Consider the following 22,300-nt stretch of genomic DNA (forward strand, 5'->3'; position numbering starts at 1 on the left):
TCACTGTCTTGCAAAAAGAACCTAGGAATTGAGTAGTGACAGTATTACGGAAGGTGTGTGGTACTTCCGCAAAGATGATGATTGCAGACAACTCTCCACAGTTGCTGAATACGTTATTTGGTTTGCATATAAATGGAAATAGATGTAGAGATTACACTCTCGCAGACCATTTTTAAGACGTAGTAGCGGGAGTTTTGGTTTTGGGGCGTGGGGGTGGTTTTTTATGACTTGGATTTTATCTGAAAGATCTTTTGACGTACTATGTGTTCTTAAGTTTTTGGTGAGGGTCTGAGGCTGGTACTGAAATAGGATTTTCAAATAGAATTTCACAAAAAAAACACCAAAACCCAAACCAAAACACAAAACCTTCTAGCAAGTTACCAGAAAAAAAGCATGGAAATGCACTACAGTCTGTGTGCTTTCAACAGGGTACAACTGATTAATTTTGGGGGGCACAGCTCTCGTTGTGTTGTTAGGTCTACTTTAGCTACGGTGCGTACTACAGAAAAGCCTGCTAATAAATGAGTGTTGTCTATGGATTTTAAGTGTATGTGCAAAAGCCATTGTGGATGAAGTACAACTGAGAAACTGAAAATAGTATTGGCATTTGCCACCATTAGATAAAAATTATAACTTTCATCCCAGAGAAAGAATTTAGGTTTATTTTCGAGATTCTATCATTCTCGGTGAGTGAACCACTGATGTTTTGCCTGGCATTAGATACTGCATGTAGTCTTCAAGTTCTATCTGTGGGAAGTAGCTTCTCTTGACAAAATTAGGTGTCAGTTGCATGACATAGGGAAGAAGAGAGGTAATGCTGACTCCTATTTTCGTCTTGAAACTGGATGAGAAAATCTTACCTTAATCTAGAATGATACTGTATCACCTCTGGTGTGTAATCTTTTAGTGCCTAACATTTGCCAATAGCAAAGCTTTGTAAAATATGGTTTCCCATTGTGAAAAGGGAAATTGACTTTTGTTGCAATTCCAGCATTAGCAAAGATCCTCTAAACAGTTGTTAGATCTAGACTTTACTTTTAACAGTTGCATCTTATAATGAAGTATCATTAAAAGGAAACTTGCTTGCAGAATCTTGAGAATTCATTAATCAGATCAACGGCTTGATTTAAAAAATTGAAGTTTTATGAAATACCAGACTGAAGAACCATTCTTTTATTTGCAGCTCTGCAGTTTCAGTTTGGTTTTCAAGATGCTATATACATGAAATACCATGTACTGCTTTTAATTGCCTTCCGTAGTAAAAACTGTGCTTAAAGTAACCAGTCACTTCAGTAAGTGAGAAAAAAAACATGTGCATCTTGCTTTTAACATTAAATTTCCAAGTAAGTTTCAAGAGTTACTGGCTGAGTTGTAGAATTGTATTGTAATTGTAGCTATCATCAAATTAAAAGCCTACCTGTCAGCTATTTTGTGATGGCACTGTGATCATTTTTTCTAAGAAATTAGAATCTACATGGAGTTAAGGATTATCTAATCTTTTACTGTAGAGTGATTAATATTACACTGCTTCAGTGTCTTGTTACTTTAATTTAAAACTCTTGGATTTCATACAGGAGAACTCCTGCTTCAGCTTGGCAGACTTGAAGAAGCAGTTGAAGTCTATAAAGGACTGCAAGAAAGAAATCCCGAAAACTGGGCCTACTACAAAGGCCTAGAAAAGGCACTTAAACCAGGTAATGATTTCATATGTTGTAGTAAAGAAGTTGCTTCTGCACACTTGGGATTTTTATATGGATAAAAAACTTGTATTGCTTTAAATAATAAAACTATTTTTTAGTTTTTAGTCATAGTGTGTACATACTGTCGTAATCTTTCTTTTAAGAAAGGCTGGAAGTATTTCTTGTATTGTTATCCTGTCTTACTTAAAAGCAAAACAACACAAAAATGCAGTAATCTTTGTGTGTGGTTGAAAGAAGAGAGTTATTTCTTAGAAGACAGTTTTAATTTAGTTTTTTTCTTTTACTGTCTCTGTTATCTTAGATCTTATGTTGTAGGTAATACAGGTCTTGGAAAAACAGACATGATTCTCCTGAATGGTTTTCTTTGTTCAAGATCTTAGCACAGTGATAAGGCGGGAACTGTTTTTTAAGATGAGAGATAAGCAGTTAGTCTTCCACTGCTGGAAGAGGAATTTACAGATACTGAATACCTGAAATCATTTAGTACAGCATTTTTAAAAAGAATAAAATGGAAATTAATGTTATTTAGGAAGTATATAGCTATTAGTTGCTATATACACTGATTCTTTTTTTAATCAGATATAAATCACTTCCCTCTCCCCGCCTTTCCCTTCTTCCTAAAAAGGAAGGAAAAAGTAAACTGTAAAATTCTGTTCTAGCTAATATGATGGAGAGGTTAAAAATCTATGAAGAGGCCTGGACTAAATACCCAAGGGGACTAGTTCCAAGAAGATTACCATTAAACTTTTTGTCGGGTAAGTGCATTTTTGCTGAGCAGGTAGTGATCAACACTTGTGTTTCTTAGATACTAATGTTTTAATGGCATAAACAGTCTGCAATTGACGAGTAATGTGTGGTAAAACAAAATCAACAGGTCTTTTTCCTCTCAAGGTGAAAAGTTTAAGGAATGTCTGGACAAGTTTCTAAGGATGAATTTCAGCAAAGGTTGCCCACCAGTCTTTAATACCTTGAGGTCATTATATAAAGACAAGGAGAAGGTAGGTTTTTCCCCCCACTTTTTTACACGTTCTACCTCGTAGCTGGGATGCATTAAAGAGGTGAAGGAAAATTTTTTTTTTCTTCAGTGCACACTCCATCAGCACCATTGTATATTATGGCCTAGTGTATCTAGAAAGAATCAAGTACAAGCATACATAGCCTTGTGCCAAGTTGGTAAATGTAGAAAGCTAAGGTTTAGTATTTATAAGCTGTATAAGTGTTAACCAAGGGAAGCTTGGTCTTAATGTGTTAAAAAGAGAGGTGAGATTGAGTGCATTCCCATATGTATTGTAATTCCGGATATTGTACAATTCTTTTACCAAAAATAACTAGTTTGGGTAACACCAAGTAGTTCAAATTGAAACAAAAATAGCATCTTGCCCACAGATTTTTTTTTTTGTCTTGTCTTGCATGTGTAGGTGGCAATCATAGAAGAGCTCGTGATAGGTTATGAAACCTCTCTAAGAAGCTGCAGGTTATTTAACCCAAATGGTGAGTGCTAAGACTGTCATACTTCATGGCAGTAGTGCCTGGTGTAAGCATTACGTGACCATTCAGAGGCAGGGAATCTGGGGAGTGAAGAAATTGAGATGATGGGGTTTTTTCCTTTTTTTTCCTTAACACAGAACTGAACGATAGCCATCCTTAGAATGGATTTAAGCTGTCAAATATAAAGTCTGTATTCAAAGTCTAGTCACTTGTTCTAAAAATTTTTCATGAATCCATGAATTTGGTCATATCTTTGCAGTTTTGAGTTCAAGTATTCTATTTTCAAGACTTGAGTTTATCATTGTCCAGGAAACTGAAATTTGAAAGCAATGTTAAATCTTTAATTACAGAAATGTCAAACAAAAAGGAATAGATACTGATAGCACAGTCTTCAGGGGGATGGAGCTTTGGAGCTTTTGGTGGGGGCTGGGTTTTGTGTTCTTGGGGGTTTTGTTTGAGTTAAAAAATGTTTTCCAGGTTTTGACTGACAACTGTTTTGTTGTGAGGTATGGTTCCATGTGTATTGAATCCAGGCTTCATTGTTTCCTCTCTGGTAGCTTTATGATGTTTTTTCAGTCATTTGCCCAACGGCTTCATAACAGAAAATCTCCAAGAAAAAAACTTTTCTGCATAGAGTATCAACAATTTCGATACCTTGAAATTTTGGTAGATGGATTATAATGGTGTAATAATCAAGATAGCATGAATGACAATATACATTAAAACTTCACAAGATAATCCTAATTATTAAAGATATCTTTATTAATGCTGTAACCAGTTATTTCCCTGTTTTGCAGAAACATTAATGCAATACTTCATTACGAAATTGTCACCTAAGTTGCCTGTTACAGTTTTCCCTTGAATTTAATGCTATAGGCTACAATATGGCCACTTAATACCCGTTTAAATTTGTCCAAGCTTTTCAAACACATCTGTGCTTTTCTGGTTTAAGGAAACAGCTTACTTTTATTTCAGTTCAATTCAATATTTGCTTTGATATTAAATTTCATCCAAATAAACAATTTTCTGCTACCTTAAAATGAACAAATGCATATAATTGCATGGTTAAGTTATATCATAAACTGAAGAACCAGAATCTTTTGGTAGCACAAGAGCCCCCTCTGCCTCCCCTCCCTTTTTTTCTCCCTTGCAAGGTGCTATGCTTCACAGTCAAAATTGAGTAGTGAACTTAACTTTGAAGACTTCAGTAGTAGTTTGGAATTCAAGCAGAGCGCTCTAACTTTCAAAACTGAATTGTGTATAGTAATGTTTTCTGGGATACCTCTAGGTGAACAGCGATGATAAATTTGTCAAAGGTGGAGACGGAAAATCTTTTTAAAGCTAGGGTTTGGAACAGACAGCCAGTTTTGTTTAAAAATTCTCAAGTCTATGGACTGAAAACATGTAAATGCTGAATGTACTGAAATCCTTTACATTATTACTGTGTTTAGCAGGACTCTTTGCTATACCCTTTATCTAAAACAGTTTTAAATACCTCTACATCTTTACATTTTTACGTACATACATTTTTTACGTACATTTTAATTACACTCTACATAATGCACTGCAGTCTTGCATATCTAGCTGTCCTGATTAAGGGACTAGTTGGAACAAAATGCAGCTCCCTTCTGACCCACTAACTTTTCCTTTCCCTTAAAACCACAGTATGAGAAGGGAACAGTATATGCTCAGGTCTTGTCAAACCATAGACTTAGAAGTTAATGGACTTACCTGGACCCAGGTGTTTGGAAGCACTCACAGGTCTGGTATCCCAGGCACTCCCAGCCTGATACAGAGGTAGAATGATATGTATAGCACTCTGCTTCTGGCATGTTAATAAACTGAACAAAAAAACTTCTCCCAATTTTTCTCCCTCCAGATGACGGTAAAGAAGAACCTCCAACCACTTTACTCTGGGTCCAGTATTATTTGGCTCAACATTATGATAAAATTGGACAGCCATCCCTGGCTCTAGAATATATAAATGCTGCTATAGAAAGTACTCCCACTTTGATAGAACTCTTCCTTGTGAAGGCAAAAATCTATAAGGTAAGTTTGATTTACTTTTAGTGACCAGAGGTTATTCATTTGTTATGATGGAAGACTTTTATATGTTTTTGATATGAACATTGAAGTGTTAAAGCTTGTATTAAGCATGACACATGGAGAATCCATGGAAAATTACTTAGTGAGTTTTAGTGGGTTTCTAGATAAGGGTGTTTGGCTACTTGGGTTTTTTTACTGCATATGAATAAGGCCCTATGAAGGTTCTTAAGTCAATAAAGGACAAATATACTGCAAAATATGAATTCTCAGTTACAGTTAAGTTTTTTTTATATTAAAAATCATACAAAAAAATTTAGTTGATGTTTTAAATGTCTTCCACCAGTTCTTACCCCTGTTTTTTAACAACTAATAAAAAACTAAACTAAAAAAAAAAATTCTCAACTACACTGTGATATTGTATCAGAATGGGATTATCTAAAGTGTTCTTTAAACATTTTCAGGAAAAACATCTAGTGCCAGAAGACCTATAATTCCATAATGAGGGAAAGTAATTTTTCTGCTTTTTTCTTTAAAGATCTGTTGCCTTCCTGAAGAAAGCTATTTATTAAAAAAGTCTAAAAAATTAACTAATTATATTAAACAGTGAGTAGATAAAACATGCATGTTTTATAATTACTGAATCTAACTTGAATTTCTATCTCTTTAAGCATGCTGGAAATATTAAAGAAGCTGCAAGGTGGATGGATGAGGCTCAGGCTTTGGACACAGCAGACAGATTTATCAACTCCAAATGTGCAAAATATATGTTGAAAGCAAACTCCATTAAAGAAGCAGAAGAAATGTGTTCTAAGTTTACGAGGGTTTGTTGCATTTAACTATAGCTCTTTTGAATAATGTGGGCCTAATCCCTCGTGGAATAACTTTGTGTGTTAACTTTCTACTCACCTTTACTATAATCTTCAAGTTCTGTTTCAGAGCAACTATGATTGTTTGCTTCACTAATGGTAGTCAGTATCAGGGTTCAAATTAATCTTGGATAAGCATGATTCCGTAGTATTAAGTGAAAACTCTAAAGCTTGGATTTGATCATTTTTGCCAGATAGAAAAAAAACAGCATGCCTGTTTTAGTGCTAACTTATCAGAGAACTATTTTTTCAGAGTAGTCTTTGGTTTTAACTTTGATTCTATAGGATCCTTGAAAGATCTGATAAAGTTGCCCATGTCTCTTAGTTTTCTGTAACGGTAGTAAGTTAGAGAATTCAGACTTCTCTTGGAACAAAATTTTTCTGTGGCTACTAAGTGGGAGGGTTTCTGAGATGTTTTCCTTTTGTGAACAAGCTTTCATCCCTACAGCCATGTTTAACAGTGATGAAGGGAAGCTGCATACTGCATGTTTTTCTTTTTTTTTTTTTTTTTTTTTTAAATGGCTGCTTACCCATCACCAGTTAGTTGGCAGAAAAAGTTTGGATTATGCAGATTGCTTCATTTCATGCAGCAGTTTTTGTCCCTGCAGTAACCCATTGTGATAGGTTTGATGGTCTCACAGGTTAGTTAACTTTCTAAAATTTACTTCTCTTGCTGTTATTCTTTCATAACTGAAAGTCAAAACAGCTCAATATAATCTTTCCAGAATATTTGGCAAATTACAGTTTTAGAATACTGGCAATACATTTATGTGTTGTCAGCAGGAGGCAGGCAACAAGCTGTTGAGAACTACCTGGGGAAGTAAAGCCCTTTTTCGTTTGTTTGTCCCAGTTTTCTCTTCTCTCTTGAAGAGCAGGGGAAACTTGGAGTAAGGTAGGTTGAATGGCATGGGGTGGGTATTTATAAAGTAAAGCTGAAGGGTTTTTGTGAAGTGGAGGCTGTGTGCAGACAAACACAGACGGAGGGAAAGTTCTGTTCTATATAAGCTCAGTAGCCTTATGTGGAGTTTTTGATGCAAAACTGCTATGAATCTAGGTTAATTGACCTCTCTTAATGCCTTAAGCAGCTTTAAGATGATGCCAAAAAAGCAAGCATACCAGTTGCCCAAAAATGAACTTTAAAAATATTCGATTATGTTGCTCTGAGTAATCTCTTTCATCTCCTTTTGATCTTATATCTAGTGCTCAAATACAGCCTTCTTAATTAAAAAACAATAATTAAAGTAGACCTAAATTAAGCATAATGAAAATGGAACTAAAAATTTTTCTGATTTTTAGCTGCCTAAATCAGACTGGTTTGAAGAATGCCTTTCTCTCTCATTTGGGGTCTTCTCCTTACCCTTCCATTTGAATATTATGTCATTTTCCCAGTTTTGACTCTTGGCTGATTTTTTAATAGCCTGTTTTTTCCAAGATCAGAGTAAAGTCAGAATGGCTGCATCTACCCCAAGTAGCTGACTTTGACATTAAGCTTGAAAGGCATATGATTAAGTCTTACAGATCTATGCAAGTATATATAAAACCAGATTTGAAATACAACCACAGTCTGCTTTTTTGAATCAGAAAGCGTCAAAGCTACCAGAATTCCTTTTGCTTTGCCACTGCTCTCTAGTACTGATCACATAACAAATAACCTATTACTACTGCCAGTTACTATGCTTAGCTCAGTCAGCAGGTCTCTGGAAGATACAGATGGCATTTTTAGTTTTTTTTTTTTAAAAAATAATAATCCTGCAGGTGTCAGTGTCATGCCACATGCTAGAACTTTTCTGCTGTTTTTCTTCAGCCTGCAATGTGTTACTTGTGCATAGTATTAAAAACAATGAATGAATGTCTCTACTGTCTTAAAGATGAGGAACTGTCACAGTTAAATGGTCACTACCTGGCTATTCATTAAGTGTTTCTGACTTCCAGTAAGTGGAACATAGAGGATTGATTTATTTTTTTTAATTAATGAACAAAGCAAGTCCATCTTAACTGTGGCGGTTTTGAGTTTCAGGACTCCAGTTTTGAAATCTAGTATTCTTTTGATAGCCTCTTTATTTGTCCTTTTAATTAGAACCAGATAAAAGAAATGGCAGTTAACAAATTGAATGAGGCTTTTTTCTTTAAATAATGCTGTTTTTGCTTTTAGGAAGGAACCTCGGCAGTAGAGAACTTAAATGAAATGCAGTGTATGTGGTTTCAGACAGAATGTGCGCAAGCTTACAAAGCAATGAACAAATTTGGAGAAGCACTTAAGAAATGCCATGAAATTGAGAGAGTACGTATCTAGTTAAACTGCCTAGGCTGGAAAACACTAGCTTAAGTTTACTGTATTAACATGTTTCCTTTCTGAGCAGTAAGAGTATACTTCATGTAGCTTCAGGAGAGATTTTGTTTCATGTTGGCTACTGGTGAGTTGACTAAATTACATTTCCTCCTAAAAATGCCATTGTAAACTGTGTATTATAAAGAAATTCCATAAAGTCATTTGAAGATCCAGGAAGGAACAGAAAACTCTCAGAAATAATTTTATTTTTGGCAGAGTGCATAAAAACAGGTATTTGGGTACAAACCAAGAGTATGTGTACCTTAAGTCCAAAAAGAATTTGGCTAAGCTGACAAGTCCAGCACTAAAGGAAGGATGTCACCTTGGTTATTGTTAAGCCACTGTATTTTAGAGGGAGAGAATAAATGGAAAAAACTATCAAAAATATTAAATATCTTCTCCTTTAAAAAAAATATATTAAGTTACAGTTTAAAAGAAGCTATTAGAAATATAAAGACTTCTTAAAGTAGAAATTGTATCCAAAAAGGATACTTGCACATTAAATGCAGATCCATAGTAAGGCAAACAAAAAACTTGAATGCACAACTTCTAAAAAAAAAAAAAAAAAGTATGGGTGTGGTTTTTTATTTTTTGAGCTCATTTTTGATGCCATTAGAAAAAAGACTGGACAGCTGAGTGTGTAAATGCAGTGCTCAAAGAGGAGAACTTTAGTAGGAAGATATGCTTCTTTGCAAATAGAGAGGCTTAAGGATATTTCAACACTGATGCTTTTCTGCAGAGGGGACTAGTCTGTGGAATATTCTCAGATTAGAACAAATCAAAGGGATTCGCCAGGGCAATATTCTGTTCACACAAATCCTTTAAATAAATTTGTGTGAAATCCTTTTAAAAGAATTTGTGTAAGAAACTACTAGTTTTGTAAATTGTCTTCTGTACCAGAAGAGGTCAGCAAATGGAAGAGCTGATTTAGGCCATCCTAAAAAAAATATTTCTAAGGAATTAAGTCACTATGTTTAATTTTTTTTATTGGATTAATTGATTGAAGCTGTAGTGAAGATCAGAATTAAGATAGACAAATATGTTGTATTCAGAAACCATCAACAAAGCATTTGTTGGAAAAAGCAGTACCTCTTAAATCTTTTAGAGGTGCTAGTTGTGCTTAAGGCAGTCTAGTTGATAAAATCTGTTCTAGATTTCAGAAACACTTTTGATGTCATCCTTCACACCATGAAGGATCTAAACTGTCTCAGAAAAAGAAGGGAAGTTGATCTCATGGATTTAATAGCTGGTTCATGACGGGGAAAACAGAGTAGGAGCAAATAATCAGCTTTTAAAGAAAAGAAGTTTATCATGGAGATTACCAAGGCATCTGTCTAGGGTCTCCATTGTTTGATATATCAAGAAATGATCGCAGAAGGGGAGTGAATAGTGCGAGGATACCACTTGCACTGTCTCAATTTCAATGATAAACTGGGGCACAAAATGTAATGTTCAACAGTGTAGGTGGTGAAGGAGGGACAAGAAGAATTCTTTGCCTGTGCATAAGTAGTAAAAGGTCTTATGTGAATTATTGCTGCTCAGGAAAGAAATCCTGGAATCATTATAGGCAGTGCTGCAAAAACTTGCAGCAGCAGTCAAAAGGACAGTGCTGGGAATTAAGTGACTAGAGAAGTAATAATTTTCTTCCGTTATATAAATCTGTTGTACTGTTTACATCTGAATATCACACCTCCTTAAAAACGTGCTAGTAAAATACGTGCCATGGAGTAACTTCGACATGAAGAGATTGCAGTTAGCTTGCCACGCTTAGTATTTTATCCTCAGCTTTGACAAGTGGCAACTGAGTTTAGCATGAAGTTGTATGAGATCATAAGTACATGGAGAAGTTGAAGAGGGGAATGACTTTTCACTGCTTCTCAAGCAAAAATTTTCACTGCTTCTCAAAAACAAGGGGATGTCAGATGACAGTGAGGAAAGCAGATCTTGAACAAAAGGAAGTACTTTCTCACACCATGTGTGATGTAAGTGTGGAATTGATTGCCACAGTATTTAATGGAAGTCAAAATTATACTTTTGACTGAAAAAATTAGAGGAGTTCATAGAAGAAAAATTCTTCAAATGCTGTTTTAATACAATGAATGTAGAACCTTCGTCCCTTAAACTGCAAATTGTCAGAGGGTAGTTACTATTAAGAGATTGTGAAATGGGTGTATTTTGGTTCTGACCTAAGATACCTTCTGTTCTTATCACCACAACTTTATTTTTGGAGGGTTTTGTTAACTCGCGTTTCTAAAATCTAAAAGTTAGGGTGTATTTGTCAAACAGCAGGTTTTTACTAAATTATTCCTTTGGGGAGAGTGTATTAAAAAGTCAAGGTTGTATCTGATTGCTAATACTTGCTAAATAACATTATGGTATGTTGTGTTAGCATTTTGTAGAAATCACGGATGACCAGTTTGACTTTCACACTTACTGTATGAGGAAGATTACCCTTAGGTCTTATGTGGACTTGTTAAAACTAGAAGATGTACTTCGACAGCATCCATTCTACTTCAAAGCAGCACGAATTGCCATAGAGATCTATTTGAAACTTCATGATAATCCCTTAACAGATGAGAATAAAGAACACGAGGCTGATACAGGTATTCAACCCTTAGGATTTATTAAATATGCAGTTTCACTAATTAGTGGATATTTTACAAAGATCCAGCATTCTTAGAGTTGTCAACTGTAGTAGCCAAAAATACGAGTTTCGTCACAACTCAAAAGTAGGCAAATTGTAACTTGGCCTGCGTGTAAAAGTAGATGTTCTACTGACAGTTAAACTAATACGTGTTTTTATTTTGGTTATTGTGAAACAATGATGGTTTTTATTGTGACAGTTGTAATTCTTAAGTAAAAACATATTTGTGTTATGAAATGGCTGAGAAAACATGGAATTATCATAGTTGTTGGTCCATGAAATAACAGATTGAAGCAGGTGTGCTTGGTGATAGCTTTTTCTAAGCATTTTATCAGTATGCAAAAATTTGACTAGGTAGCAACTTAAATTTTATCGCCTCTTGCTTCTGATGTAAAAATAATTTTTAAATCAATTCCCTCCCCCCTATCTCTGATTGGAGAGTAACTTAAGTGATTATGGCTTGGGGCACCTCAAGTGGTATGAATAGAGGCTATTGAATCCTTCAAGAGGAATTTGTCAAGTTCTAATATTTCTCATTTCAGTTCATTTATGTGGCTTCAGGTTCAAATTAAGTAGAAGTGTAATAGAATTTTTTAGCCACGTTCTGATGTATTTTAAATTAATTCTCCATGCTTTAATTGGAGGGAAGAGAGGATCTGAATACGAATCAAATGTAAGATGTCTGTAGAGCATTAAAAGCAAAGCTGGAACTGACTATGCCAAAGTGCAACTCTTTCACCTTATTTTTGTTAGAGCATTTAATTACTACGTTAAACATAACTTGTGTTGTGTAATGCCAAAGGAATAAATCAATGTGTATTGGTGTGCACTTTTACTCCTGGCACCGGATTTGTGGAGTCATGTAGTAATTACTTTGTCCCGCCTTCAGCATGTTATACTATTGTTCTAATTCCCATTGCTCTGATTTCACAATGGAATTTGTGAATTATGAAGCAGCAGTGTAGACTGTACAATAATTTATCGATACTAACTAAGCTTTTACAAAGGTAACAGTAGCATTACTAATTAGTAGATAGAGTTTAAAGAAGATGATGGTGTCTGACAACTGATTGAGACTGTTAATGTTAGACATCAACATTGTCTGGTTTTGCCCTTTGTGTGTGTAGCAAATATGTCTGACAAGGAGCTAAAGAAGCTACGAAATAAACAGAGAAGAGCGCAAAAGAAAGCACAGCTGGAGGAGGAGAAGAAGAATGCTGAGAAAGAGAAGCAACAAAGGAATCAGAAAAAGAAGAAAGATGATGATGATGAAGAGATCGGAGGACCGAAAGAAGAACTTATCCCTGAGAAATTGGCAAAGGTGCTTACTAATGTAATAATAAAGTCATAGAAATTTCTAGAAAAGTTACAGTGAGCACACATATAATTTGAAAGCCATTCAGATAACGTGTTTATTTTTTGTATGGCTTCTCTTCACAGGCGGCACTTTAAAAATAATTCTTTTCTAGGAATAGCTTGTTGGATATACTGTAGTAATGTGGTGAAATCACAGCTTTTGTGCCTAGCTTTCAAAGGCAGCGATTGAACTAATAGACATTTGCTACAGGTGGAATTATCTTCATGTGTGTATTGCACTAACTTGTTGATTATACCCTATTTCTAGTTGATCGGATGGAAGTCTTTCTATTCTGTATGTAAGGTGATTATCATTCACTCTTTATGTCCCATAATATTTTTTTATTTATTAAGCATAGACACTCTGTGAAACAGGAGACACTGAAACACTGAATGCTTTAACAGCATTTGTTTGCATTTGTTTTGAAGGGGGGAGGGGGGGGATAAAGAAGCTGTTTGGAAATAGTGGTAGACTAGACTGAGATGGATTTTGAGATCTGGATTAGGAACTGTAGAGATATATAAAGGGCAGGTGACCCAGAAGACTATTCTTGTGTTAAAAGTTGTACCTGTAAGGAGCAGGAAAACGCTTGAAAAATGTGGGAAAAGATAATGAAAAAAAAAAAAAGAGAGAGACTGGGAAAATTAATTTATAGTAATAGTAGTATAGTATCCAAGTACTGCTAGATACGGTATTTGGTATTTTCACATTACACATAAAATTAGTATTATTGGTTCTGGAGGGCACGATATTTGAAGGCTGAGACAGTGAATTTCACTCTGTAGCCAGGAAGCAAGTGACTTAAACTTGACTAGTCATTTAAGAATATTGTCTGTATTTCCATTGTTTAGCTCACTGATTGCAAGAATCAGCACTTGTAATTGCAGTGCTAGTTAAAGTTGAAGAAGTCACAATGGCATGTATTGAAATTGAGTTGTGGAGTAGAGGGATGTCGTGGGATATCCCAGGAAAATCTAGGCAGTCCCCAAGGTTATAGGGAATAGTTGCAGCTGTATAATGCATTCCTTTGGCAAATCTTCCCTAATTATATTCCAAATTTAATATCAGAATAATGATATAGACACTTCCAAATTCAGTTAGTTCCTAGTGCCTGAAGACCATTTCTGACCTAGCTGGTCCCTTGCAAACAGCTTTCCTGAAACAATTGCCCCTAGACTTCTTTGGATATGTTGCTTTGGCCTTAAAGGCATGGCTTTGTAATCTGTTTAATTATAGGTTCCAAATAGTTTAAGTGCACGATTGTGACTGATGAATGCAAACTCATAACAGCACATATAAATGATGCAGGTTTTTAATAAAAACCGCTGTAGTGTATGGTTAGCAGGAACTCCATGAGGTGTCCATCATTGTCCTCAACTCAGTTTTTTGCAAGGAAGTGTATTGCTTCAACATTACTAAATTGTTATTGGTAGACAACATGTAAATTTTGTATCTGATTCTTAGAGCGTAGCTTATGTTCATAAAAATGTAAATATCAAGGACAACAGACAGTTCTTGTTTGAATTCTCTTAACCTCTAGATACAAGAGATCTGTCTGCAAAGAATCCTTGCACAGAATTAATTTGTGTTAAAGCTGTCCATTTACTGGATTATGCTAGTTAAGACCAGGAGACAATGATCAATATCTAGTTAGTTCAGGCTTGCTGTTAGTATCTTGGCTGGGAATGTCGCCATGACCTGGCAGCTTTCAGGAACCTGTCTGCAGCTCACATGAACCAACTCTGTCATGGTATAAAGTCGTTTACCAACATCTCAGGCCTGTGTGTGCAGATTGGCATGGGGAGCCATACTGCCCATTACAATGCAGGTTGAACTGCAGCTGTGTTGACTACTGATGTATGATAGAAGGCAAAGTCTTGTATCTCTATAGGAAAATGCGATTTGTAACTGTCACAAAGCAATTTCTTAGACTTGTCAGTCTGTGTTTAGACCCTAATATTGAGTGAAAGATGCAAAGTGTGTAACAGAAGAGGTTCTAAGCATCTCCTTATGCATTGCCTTATGAGAGTAACTCACTGATGTGGTTCAGAAATAGCTAATTCTGTTGTAGAGTTACTAGGTTTAAACTTTGTGTCTTAGTTGTGTGTCACTTCCTTGAATCTGTAGGTTGAAGCACCTTTGGAAGAAGCCATTAAATTTTTAACACCCCTGAAGAATTTAGTGAAGAACAAAATAGAGACGCATCTTTTTGCCTTCGAGATTTATTTTCGAAAAGGTAGGTGAGACAACTAATGAAAGAAAGCAATTTGCAGTACATAAAGATGTATATTAGAATTTAAGCAAAAATTATTGATGAGGTGGGAAGAGTCAGTCCCTTTTGACACACACAACTTTTCATTGGACCAACACCCGAGCCATGAGCAGTCTGTGAAAAAGTTTGAACATTCGGTGATGATCCACTTTCTTTGCTGTGTTTAAATCTATAAGCAATGAGACTGTAGTTAATTCTCCCAGCTTGCATTTGCTCTAGTTATTTGTAGTACAGAAGTACACACTGTAAAGAATTGGTTTACAGTTGCTAATGAGAACTGTTTTTTTGAAACACTTGACTTTTGAATTCCTGTATTGGTTAAGTATTATGCTTTAAGAACTTATTATGTTCATATTTACTTATTAGTTTAAAAGGCTTAATTCACTGGTTAAATAAATGCACGTTAGAAAAAATGGCTGTTGCAGTACACCCAGCTTTAGTTTCTTCTGATTTGCTAATTTCAAACGCTTAATACTCCTGCAACATAATGCAGTGAGTTCCAATAACAGGTTTTTGAACATTTGCCAACACTTTCTTTTCCAGAGAAGTTCCTTCTGATGCTTCAGTCTGTGAAGAGAGCCTTTGCTATTGATTCCAGTCATCCTTGGCTTCATGAGTGTATGATTCATCTCTTCAGCAGTGGTATGTATCAGTTTGATATGACTTCATCTGTACATTCCAGTTGATGCCTAACCCACATAGTCATTGATTTTTTTAGTTTATACACTGTTAGTACAATTAATTCAAAATATTTAATACACTTATTAGAAAGCTTTTTAAACAACTGATTCATGCTAAAATTAAGTATGTTTATTATGACTGCAGCTGGATTTAGTAATTATTCCAATAACTATTACTAAGTCTTTTTAAGACTCTGAGTAGTACGGTGAACCCCTGAAAGAGTGAGTGAGTGAAGAAATGGGAACTACAGAGTGAGGCATCTGGCTTTTCTGCAGGCAGCCTGTGTCGGCATGCTAGGAGAAGTCGTAGAACTCTGTCCTTTTTGTTGGAAGGTTGGAAGGATTTTCTCCCTTCCCTTGCCCCAAAGGTCATCCTTCCTGTTGATGGCTACAGAGTAGATACATTTAAGAACAGACTTCTATGACTTCAGTCTTTGAGCCTAATAGATTTTAATCAGTTAGGGGGAGAGTGTATTGGAGTAAAAAGGCTTTGGCTTGTTTTAAGCATCAGAAAACTTGTCACAGTTAAGCTTTTTTCAACCAGATCCAGTTACTTACCTTTTTGAATTTCATGCATCTTCCTTTGAGATTTTCAATTATGTTAATAATGTAAACATGACAAATATTAAAATAAATGCATAAAGTAGATTTTACTGGGATTACCTATGCTTACCTCAATTAAATTCTTTTTTCCAATTCAACAGTATCTGAAAGTAAGGATCTGCCCGATGCAGTTAGAACAGTGTTAAACCAAGAAATGAATCGGCTTTTTGGAGCAACTAATCCAAAGAACTTCAATGAAGCTTTCCTTAAAAAGAACTATGACTCACTACCACATAGGTTATCAGGTATTTTGCCTTTATTCTTTTTCTGCCCTGCTTCTGTAATTTCTGTGCTTATCTAGCAGCGCCATCTCAGTATCGGCACCAGTGATATAAAAAAATCACTCTTTCCATCTTCTCTCGGTTTGTGGTTTTGTGACAACATAACCACCAGGTTGTCTGTGGCTTTCTTTAATTTTTTCTGTGTTGCTAAAATACAGATTTTTGGACCTCTGTGCCCTATTTTCATTTCTGATGCATGCTGAATGTATCATAAAACCGTAACTGTATTTCATGCATCTGTGAAATAGCTGGTATGAGCTATGGTATGTGAAGTAGTATTTCTGAGTTGCAAAGGTTTTTTGATACATGTATTTGAAGAGACTGACTGCTGAGAGAAATGTGCCGAGTGCTCAGCAAGCCAGGTAATGCCCAGAGCTATTGGTGTGCCTAACAAGGATCTTAGATGGTGCTGGTTGCCTCTTACAAAAGGCTGTCGGTGTCAATAGTGACCACATATTGCAGTGGGTACCACATGAGGAACAGGATGTAAACCACACAGGGGAGCAGCATTATTGTTGTGGCTCAGTCTGGGCTCAGACCTGACCACAAAAAGCAGTGAGTTACTCTTGCATCTTTTCTGGCATCAAGTCGCTTCAACTACATCTGTGCCATGGGACTCGGAACTGTGTCCTGGCTGAGTCCTGACACCGTATTATAAGAGCTCTGTGTGCACATCTCTTCTGTGCCCCAGTTTCTGTGTGAAGGAGATATGAGCAGTGGTGCTGGAGGGAACTGTGGTGTGTTGCAGCAGGTCTGATTTGTTATCTTCGCTACCTGGGATTCCAGAGTACACTGCAAAATGCTGCTACCCTGCAGTATAGACAATACCTATTTGTTTTAATGCTTTGTCTACTATTGAATAGTTGACTTAAAGCTACCCTTCTACTTGCTCAGGTGTCAAGTTTTAATGCTCCAAGTGGTTCTGTTTTGAACTTCTACTGTAGAGTTCAGTACCCCCTCTTAGTCATCTTGTCTCTCTTATGTTTGTATATAGACGTTTTTGGTCATCCACTGAGTGATGAAAGCTTATTTTTCTTCCTGTAGCTGCCAAAATGTTGTACTACTTGGATCCTTCCAGTCAGAAAAGGGCAGTGGAGCTGGCAATGACCCTGGATGAATCCCTCATTAACAGAAATCTTCAGGTAACAGATATTTAGAAATTGTAAACAACTTCTGGTTTATCTATGGAAGCTTTATGCAAATTAGGAGGTAAGAGGAAGCTGAAATGACTGCTGTGCCGTATGGTAAGGAGCTTGGTTTGTCATGTGAGAGAAAGGGGTATCAGGTACATCTGAACCAAAATGTTTAATGTCCTTTTTGCACAGTTAATTTAGTTTTGTCATAATATGAAAATGGCTAGCTAGCAGCAGAAACCATGTGATTGCCACAGGTAGTGGGAAAGCTTATTAAACACAAGAGAATTCACATGGCAAAAGATGCTAAAGCTCCCCAATAAGAAAAGATTGTAGCCTGTCTGAGCTTTAGCTGTTACAGGCAACATTCATAGGAAAAAGATTGACTGAAGAGTGGCTCAAACTCTGTGAAGGCTTGCAGTATTCATCCCCCTGCAAGCCATGTGAATTACCTTAGTTTTAATAAAAGGTGCATGTGCATGTTTTGGCCTTAGTATGTAGTTAAGTAAAAAGCTTGTAAAATTTTGAAACTCTGCCCTATTCTGGTGGTCATGGAATAATGTCCCTGTGCCACTGCCTCCATGCCCCTTTCCCTGCTCCTCCACCTTCATCAGGGAAGGCTCTCAGTTCTAACTTGCAATTCAAATGAGAGAAGATAATTTTTTTTAGTATCTTTTCTTATGTTTGTTATAAAGAATTAATAAACATGGTTTTTTCTTCCTATGACCACACGCTGGCAGAACCTTACCTGACAAAGCAGAGAATTAATAAAATGTCCTTTCTTTTTTGTAGTCTTTTCTAAACTATTTCTGTATCCCAGTCAAATCATCTTCTTTGGCATCACTGTGAGTGTGTCCAGCACACTTAATTAAGTATTCGAGAGATTCCTTGGCAGGCTGTGCAAACTTCAGGACATTTTGTCTCTCTCGGTTCCCCTGGCGCTTCATTTCCTTATTGTGCTCCTTATGTCTGGGGACTCAAGAGTTTTTTAGATCCAGTGCAAGTAAAAATGGTGAACTTTCTAGTAAAATTATTCTTTTGTGGGCAAAAATCACCATTTTCCAAAACGCATCCCTTTGTATATATACTGGGTTCAACATAATTTTAATTGTGAAGGATTTTAAACTCACAGTTAAATTTTTGGACAAAACAAAGGGGGAAAAGAGATGGGAAAAGACAATTTGCCATGATTTATGAACTTGATTAGGATGTTAAAGGTTCAGATCCTTTTTCTAGCTGTGATCTGGTTATGGGACGCAAACTCATGTCTTCTATATCCTAAGTACATATTTAGCAGTTTTCATAAACTTTTTTCTTGTTTGTGGTTTTTTTTTGTATGTTACTGTTTGAGCAGTCTCAAAGAGCTTAAGATAGATTATCAATAGGTTTAGAAAACAAAAATTAAATTGCCTTCAACATCATTCTTTTTGCCTTATTGCTGTGGTTTTTGCCTGAGAGTAGGATACTGGGAATTGAACTGGGGAAAGATTAAAATGTAACCAAAAATGCTTGATTGTTTTAGAGGTGTTAACTTGGTAGGACTAGGAGAAGCACTTACTGACTCAGCAGTGTATATTGGTGATATACACAGCATTGTGATAAAACTGAAAAAGTTCAATTTAAGCATTCTTGGTGCCAACATAAAGTAAGAGTTGAAGTTCTACTGAACTTTTAGATGGGAAGTCGGAAGTGCCCTAAAAGAATGAGAATCTGAAGGAGTTCATTGAAAGGCATTCTCCTGTGCAAAGAGATCCAGTTTATTACATTTCATTTTAGTAAAGACCAGCTGTCTCAGGGCACATTTGCAGGCATAAATCTAGATATATTTGACCTTCTGTGGATGCTAGTGTCGCAAAGAGCAAATGTGAGGAAAAGGGTTGTTGAAGAGAACTTCATAACCCCATAGTAGGAGGACACAGCAGTTAATCTCAATACACAGAACAAATAAAAGCTATAGTAAATGTCAGAGGAGTGGAAAAAGACTAGCTCACTATGCTAATGCTAGCATACACGACATGGACTGACATTAAATGCTGCCAGGCTTTAGTGAAGCTCAGTAGGTTGGTTTCTTGTGTTTGGAATACAAGTTTGGGGGGGGGGGGGGGAACAAACCAGGAAATCTCCTTTTGCTCTTCTAAATCATGAACAAAAATGGGTATGAAACTGCAGATATATCTGAAGGATGTGATAATAGCTGAGTAATTTGGTTTGATTCACTAGTTACAGACAAACTTCAGTAAGTCACATATCCTTAAATGTAAAAATGGGGTTTTTTCCTCTACTAGAAATGTTTTCACATCTAATTATGGTTATTCAGCTGATGCTATTTTTACATGTTAATTATATTCCACAATTCTTCCAATTCTATCTGAAAGCACATTCACAAAAGTCATTATTAGGAAATTTAGTATATATTCTGGATTCATTGTTTTTATTTGCGGACGCTGAAATTCAAATGCATGTTATGTATTGCTGAAATGTTCAGTGTATCCCAAGATGGGGGCAGCGGGATGCAGGCATCACAAACCCAAAAAACACATTTAGTTGCAAGTAAGCCTGGTTCTTGGTTGCCAACTAGTAAGGATTGATTTTTTTTTATTTTTTTTTTTAGGAAAGTAAGGAATGGGACAAATGAGTATTCTAATTTTCAGTCAAGATTTCTAGCTGTTTTTTAAATCCCTTTTTAAACTGTGTTATTTTGAATCAGACTACACTGGTATTTCATGCTGTGTCTAGTGAAAAAAAGGTGTAATTTGGTATTGACAGAAACCTGAAAACAATACTGGGAATTTGTTTTCTTTGTAGTATTGTATTTCTGGCTTGTGAGCATTCAGATGAATGTCTAAGAAACCGTAACACTTCTTTATTTTTCTCTTTAATTAGACTTGTATGGAGGTATTAGAAGCTTTATGTGACGGTAGCCTTGGAGACTGTAAAGAAGCATCTGAAACTTACAGAGCAAATTGTCATAAGCTTTTCCCTTATGCTTTGGCTTTCATGCCCCCTGGCTATGAAGAGGATATGAAGATCACAGTTAATGGAGATAGTTCTGCAGAACCTGAAGAACTGGCCAATGAAATATGAACAACTTTATTGGAAAAAAATGACATTGGACCATATCTGGTGTATAATATTTTTGTCACGCACCTGCTGAATTGTTCTAACTTACACAGAGAACAGAAGGAAAAAAAATGTTGCCTTCAAATAGTTTTACTTTTTTTTATCCTGCTGACAAAGTATATATATAAAATATCTAACATATTACTGGATATAGGTTGTTCGGTTTCTTAAAAATTAAAAGCTGCTAAAATTGAAGAAAAAAAAAACCCTTCTCCTTACCTACCTACCCATGTTTTTAAACTAATTTATATGAAATCTGGAGGTGTATAGCCCTCAGAGCAGGTGTGTGGCAGAAATATTACTTTAAATTTGTCTTGTGAGATTACTGTTATCTCAGACAGCAAAAATGCTGTTTTAGCACTGGATTCTTTCACTGAGCACAAAGAGTTGATGGGGCTTTAGCATCTGACTGATTTTGATACGGGGATGATTCTGTCCATAGGAAGTATGCAATGTGAATCAGAATATACAGAGAAACTTGCAACATACATGTTATGTTGTGGATGCTGGGACATACAGATATCAAGCAGAATTAAGAAACATAGTGTGTTCAATAAGCTTGTTGTGTCTCTGAAATTCACTGTACACGATCAGTTTGGTGTTCTTGCACCACAGTTTTTAACTGAAGGAACCAGTTAAAACTATTTCTCTCTTTGAATTAAACTTGGGGGTTGGGGTGAGGAGAATCAACATTGCTGTTCTTGAGATGAACCTATTGGCGTAGGTTGGCCAAACTTTTTAAAACTGTAATGCAAGAACCAAATAAAATTATGCACTGTGATGTGGCACCAACTAATTAGAAAGATAGCATGCATTTTTCACATAGAGTGAAAACAAACTGAGAACATACTATGGCTTGAAGTTGCAAAGAGGAGAACTCCTGACTACCATTTTGACTGATCAAGAGACTAATAGTTTAAAACCTCAGCAGGCCTTGTTCACGTTATGCAGAAAAAAAAAAAAGTGCTGCAGTTTAGATACCTCTGGAACTTTTCCACAGTGTCACAGGTTTGTAATACTTGAAGCCCTACATTTCTAAGAATATATTTCTTGCTCAGTTGTTTCAGGCAAGCCCAAGACTTTGTAACTTTTAAGGGGCCCAAGATTTTTTTTCAATAACAGACCAGCTTCTTATTCCTGCAGTTACAGATGTAATTTCCTTTGTCAAACATAAGGTACCAAATATAATGCAATAAAACGTTTTGAAAAACAATTGTGTGAATATTTAAACCAATCTCTGTTGTACTTTGAAAATGAATGGGTTCACTAGAGTGCAGCTCAGGGTTGGCTTACTGTGCTGTCCAGTTACGCTAAAAATGTCACTGCTGATGGGTGGTTGTTGAGTATAAAGCGCAAATGCATTATATGTAAATACTGAATGTCTGGGAAGTCCTATAACAACAGAATGCTTTACTACTTGGCTTTTAAGTTCTACCAGTGTTACGTTGAATTTTATTTTCCAAGTCAAGCTTCCGTCTACAAGTCTACTGTGTTAATAATATAGACAAGTGCTCAATTTTTTTTTTATAGGCTCATCATATAAAACACAGCAGAAAATAAACTACAGCTTATAAAGTGAGTGCCTTCTTTGCTGCAGGAGTTCAGTTACAGAGTATCTGTTGTGTGGATACACAGCCTTCCTCTTCCACTTTATGGAATTCAGTGATTGACACATACAGTTAAAAAATCCAGGAAGACTTATTGGGGTTTGTAGTTTTCTAACTGTCAGAAGAACAGGTTTTTGTTTCTTGTATATTCAGCACCACTTTCTTTTCATGGTT

The 22,300-nt window shown here is 35.9% G+C and overlaps 1 protein-coding gene across 2 annotated transcripts in view; it reads left to right on the forward strand.

The window, feature by feature from the left end:
- Positions 1 to 21,732, forward strand: part of NAA15 (N-alpha-acetyltransferase 15, NatA auxiliary subunit) — a 41,415-nt gene extending 19,683 nt beyond the window's left edge. Inside the window, exons 7-21 of one of the 2 annotated variants that reach the window (XM_049814997.1) lie at positions 1,575 to 1,694; positions 2,360 to 2,455; positions 2,592 to 2,698; positions 3,119 to 3,191; positions 5,068 to 5,237; positions 5,903 to 6,055; positions 8,253 to 8,381; positions 10,819 to 11,032; positions 12,201 to 12,394; positions 12,698 to 12,733; positions 14,558 to 14,666; positions 15,246 to 15,344; positions 16,087 to 16,230; positions 17,311 to 17,408; positions 20,283 to 21,732. In XM_049814997.1, coding sequence (XP_049670954.1) covers positions 1,575 to 1,694; positions 2,360 to 2,455; positions 2,592 to 2,698; positions 3,119 to 3,191; positions 5,068 to 5,237; positions 5,903 to 6,055; positions 8,253 to 8,381; positions 10,819 to 11,032; positions 12,201 to 12,394; positions 12,698 to 12,733; positions 14,558 to 14,666; positions 15,246 to 15,344; positions 16,087 to 16,230; positions 17,311 to 17,408; positions 20,283 to 20,483 — 1,943 coding nt within the window. In that variant the 3' untranslated portion in view covers positions 20,484 to 21,732. The remainder of the gene's footprint in view (positions 1 to 1,574; positions 1,695 to 2,359; positions 2,456 to 2,591; positions 2,699 to 3,118; positions 3,192 to 5,067; positions 5,238 to 5,902; positions 6,056 to 8,252; positions 8,382 to 10,818; positions 11,033 to 12,200; positions 12,395 to 12,697; positions 12,734 to 14,557; positions 14,667 to 15,245; positions 15,345 to 16,086; positions 16,231 to 17,310; positions 17,409 to 20,282) is intronic. The other variant, XM_049814998.1, reaches the window with a different exon arrangement.
- The last annotated feature ends 568 nt before the right edge of the window (positions 21,733 to 22,300 follow it).

The sequence above is a fragment of the Accipiter gentilis genome, chromosome 12, assembly GCF_929443795.1.
Source record: "Accipiter gentilis chromosome 12, bAccGen1.1, whole genome shotgun sequence".
Lineage (NCBI taxonomy): Eukaryota > Metazoa > Chordata > Aves > Accipitriformes > Accipitridae > Astur > Astur gentilis.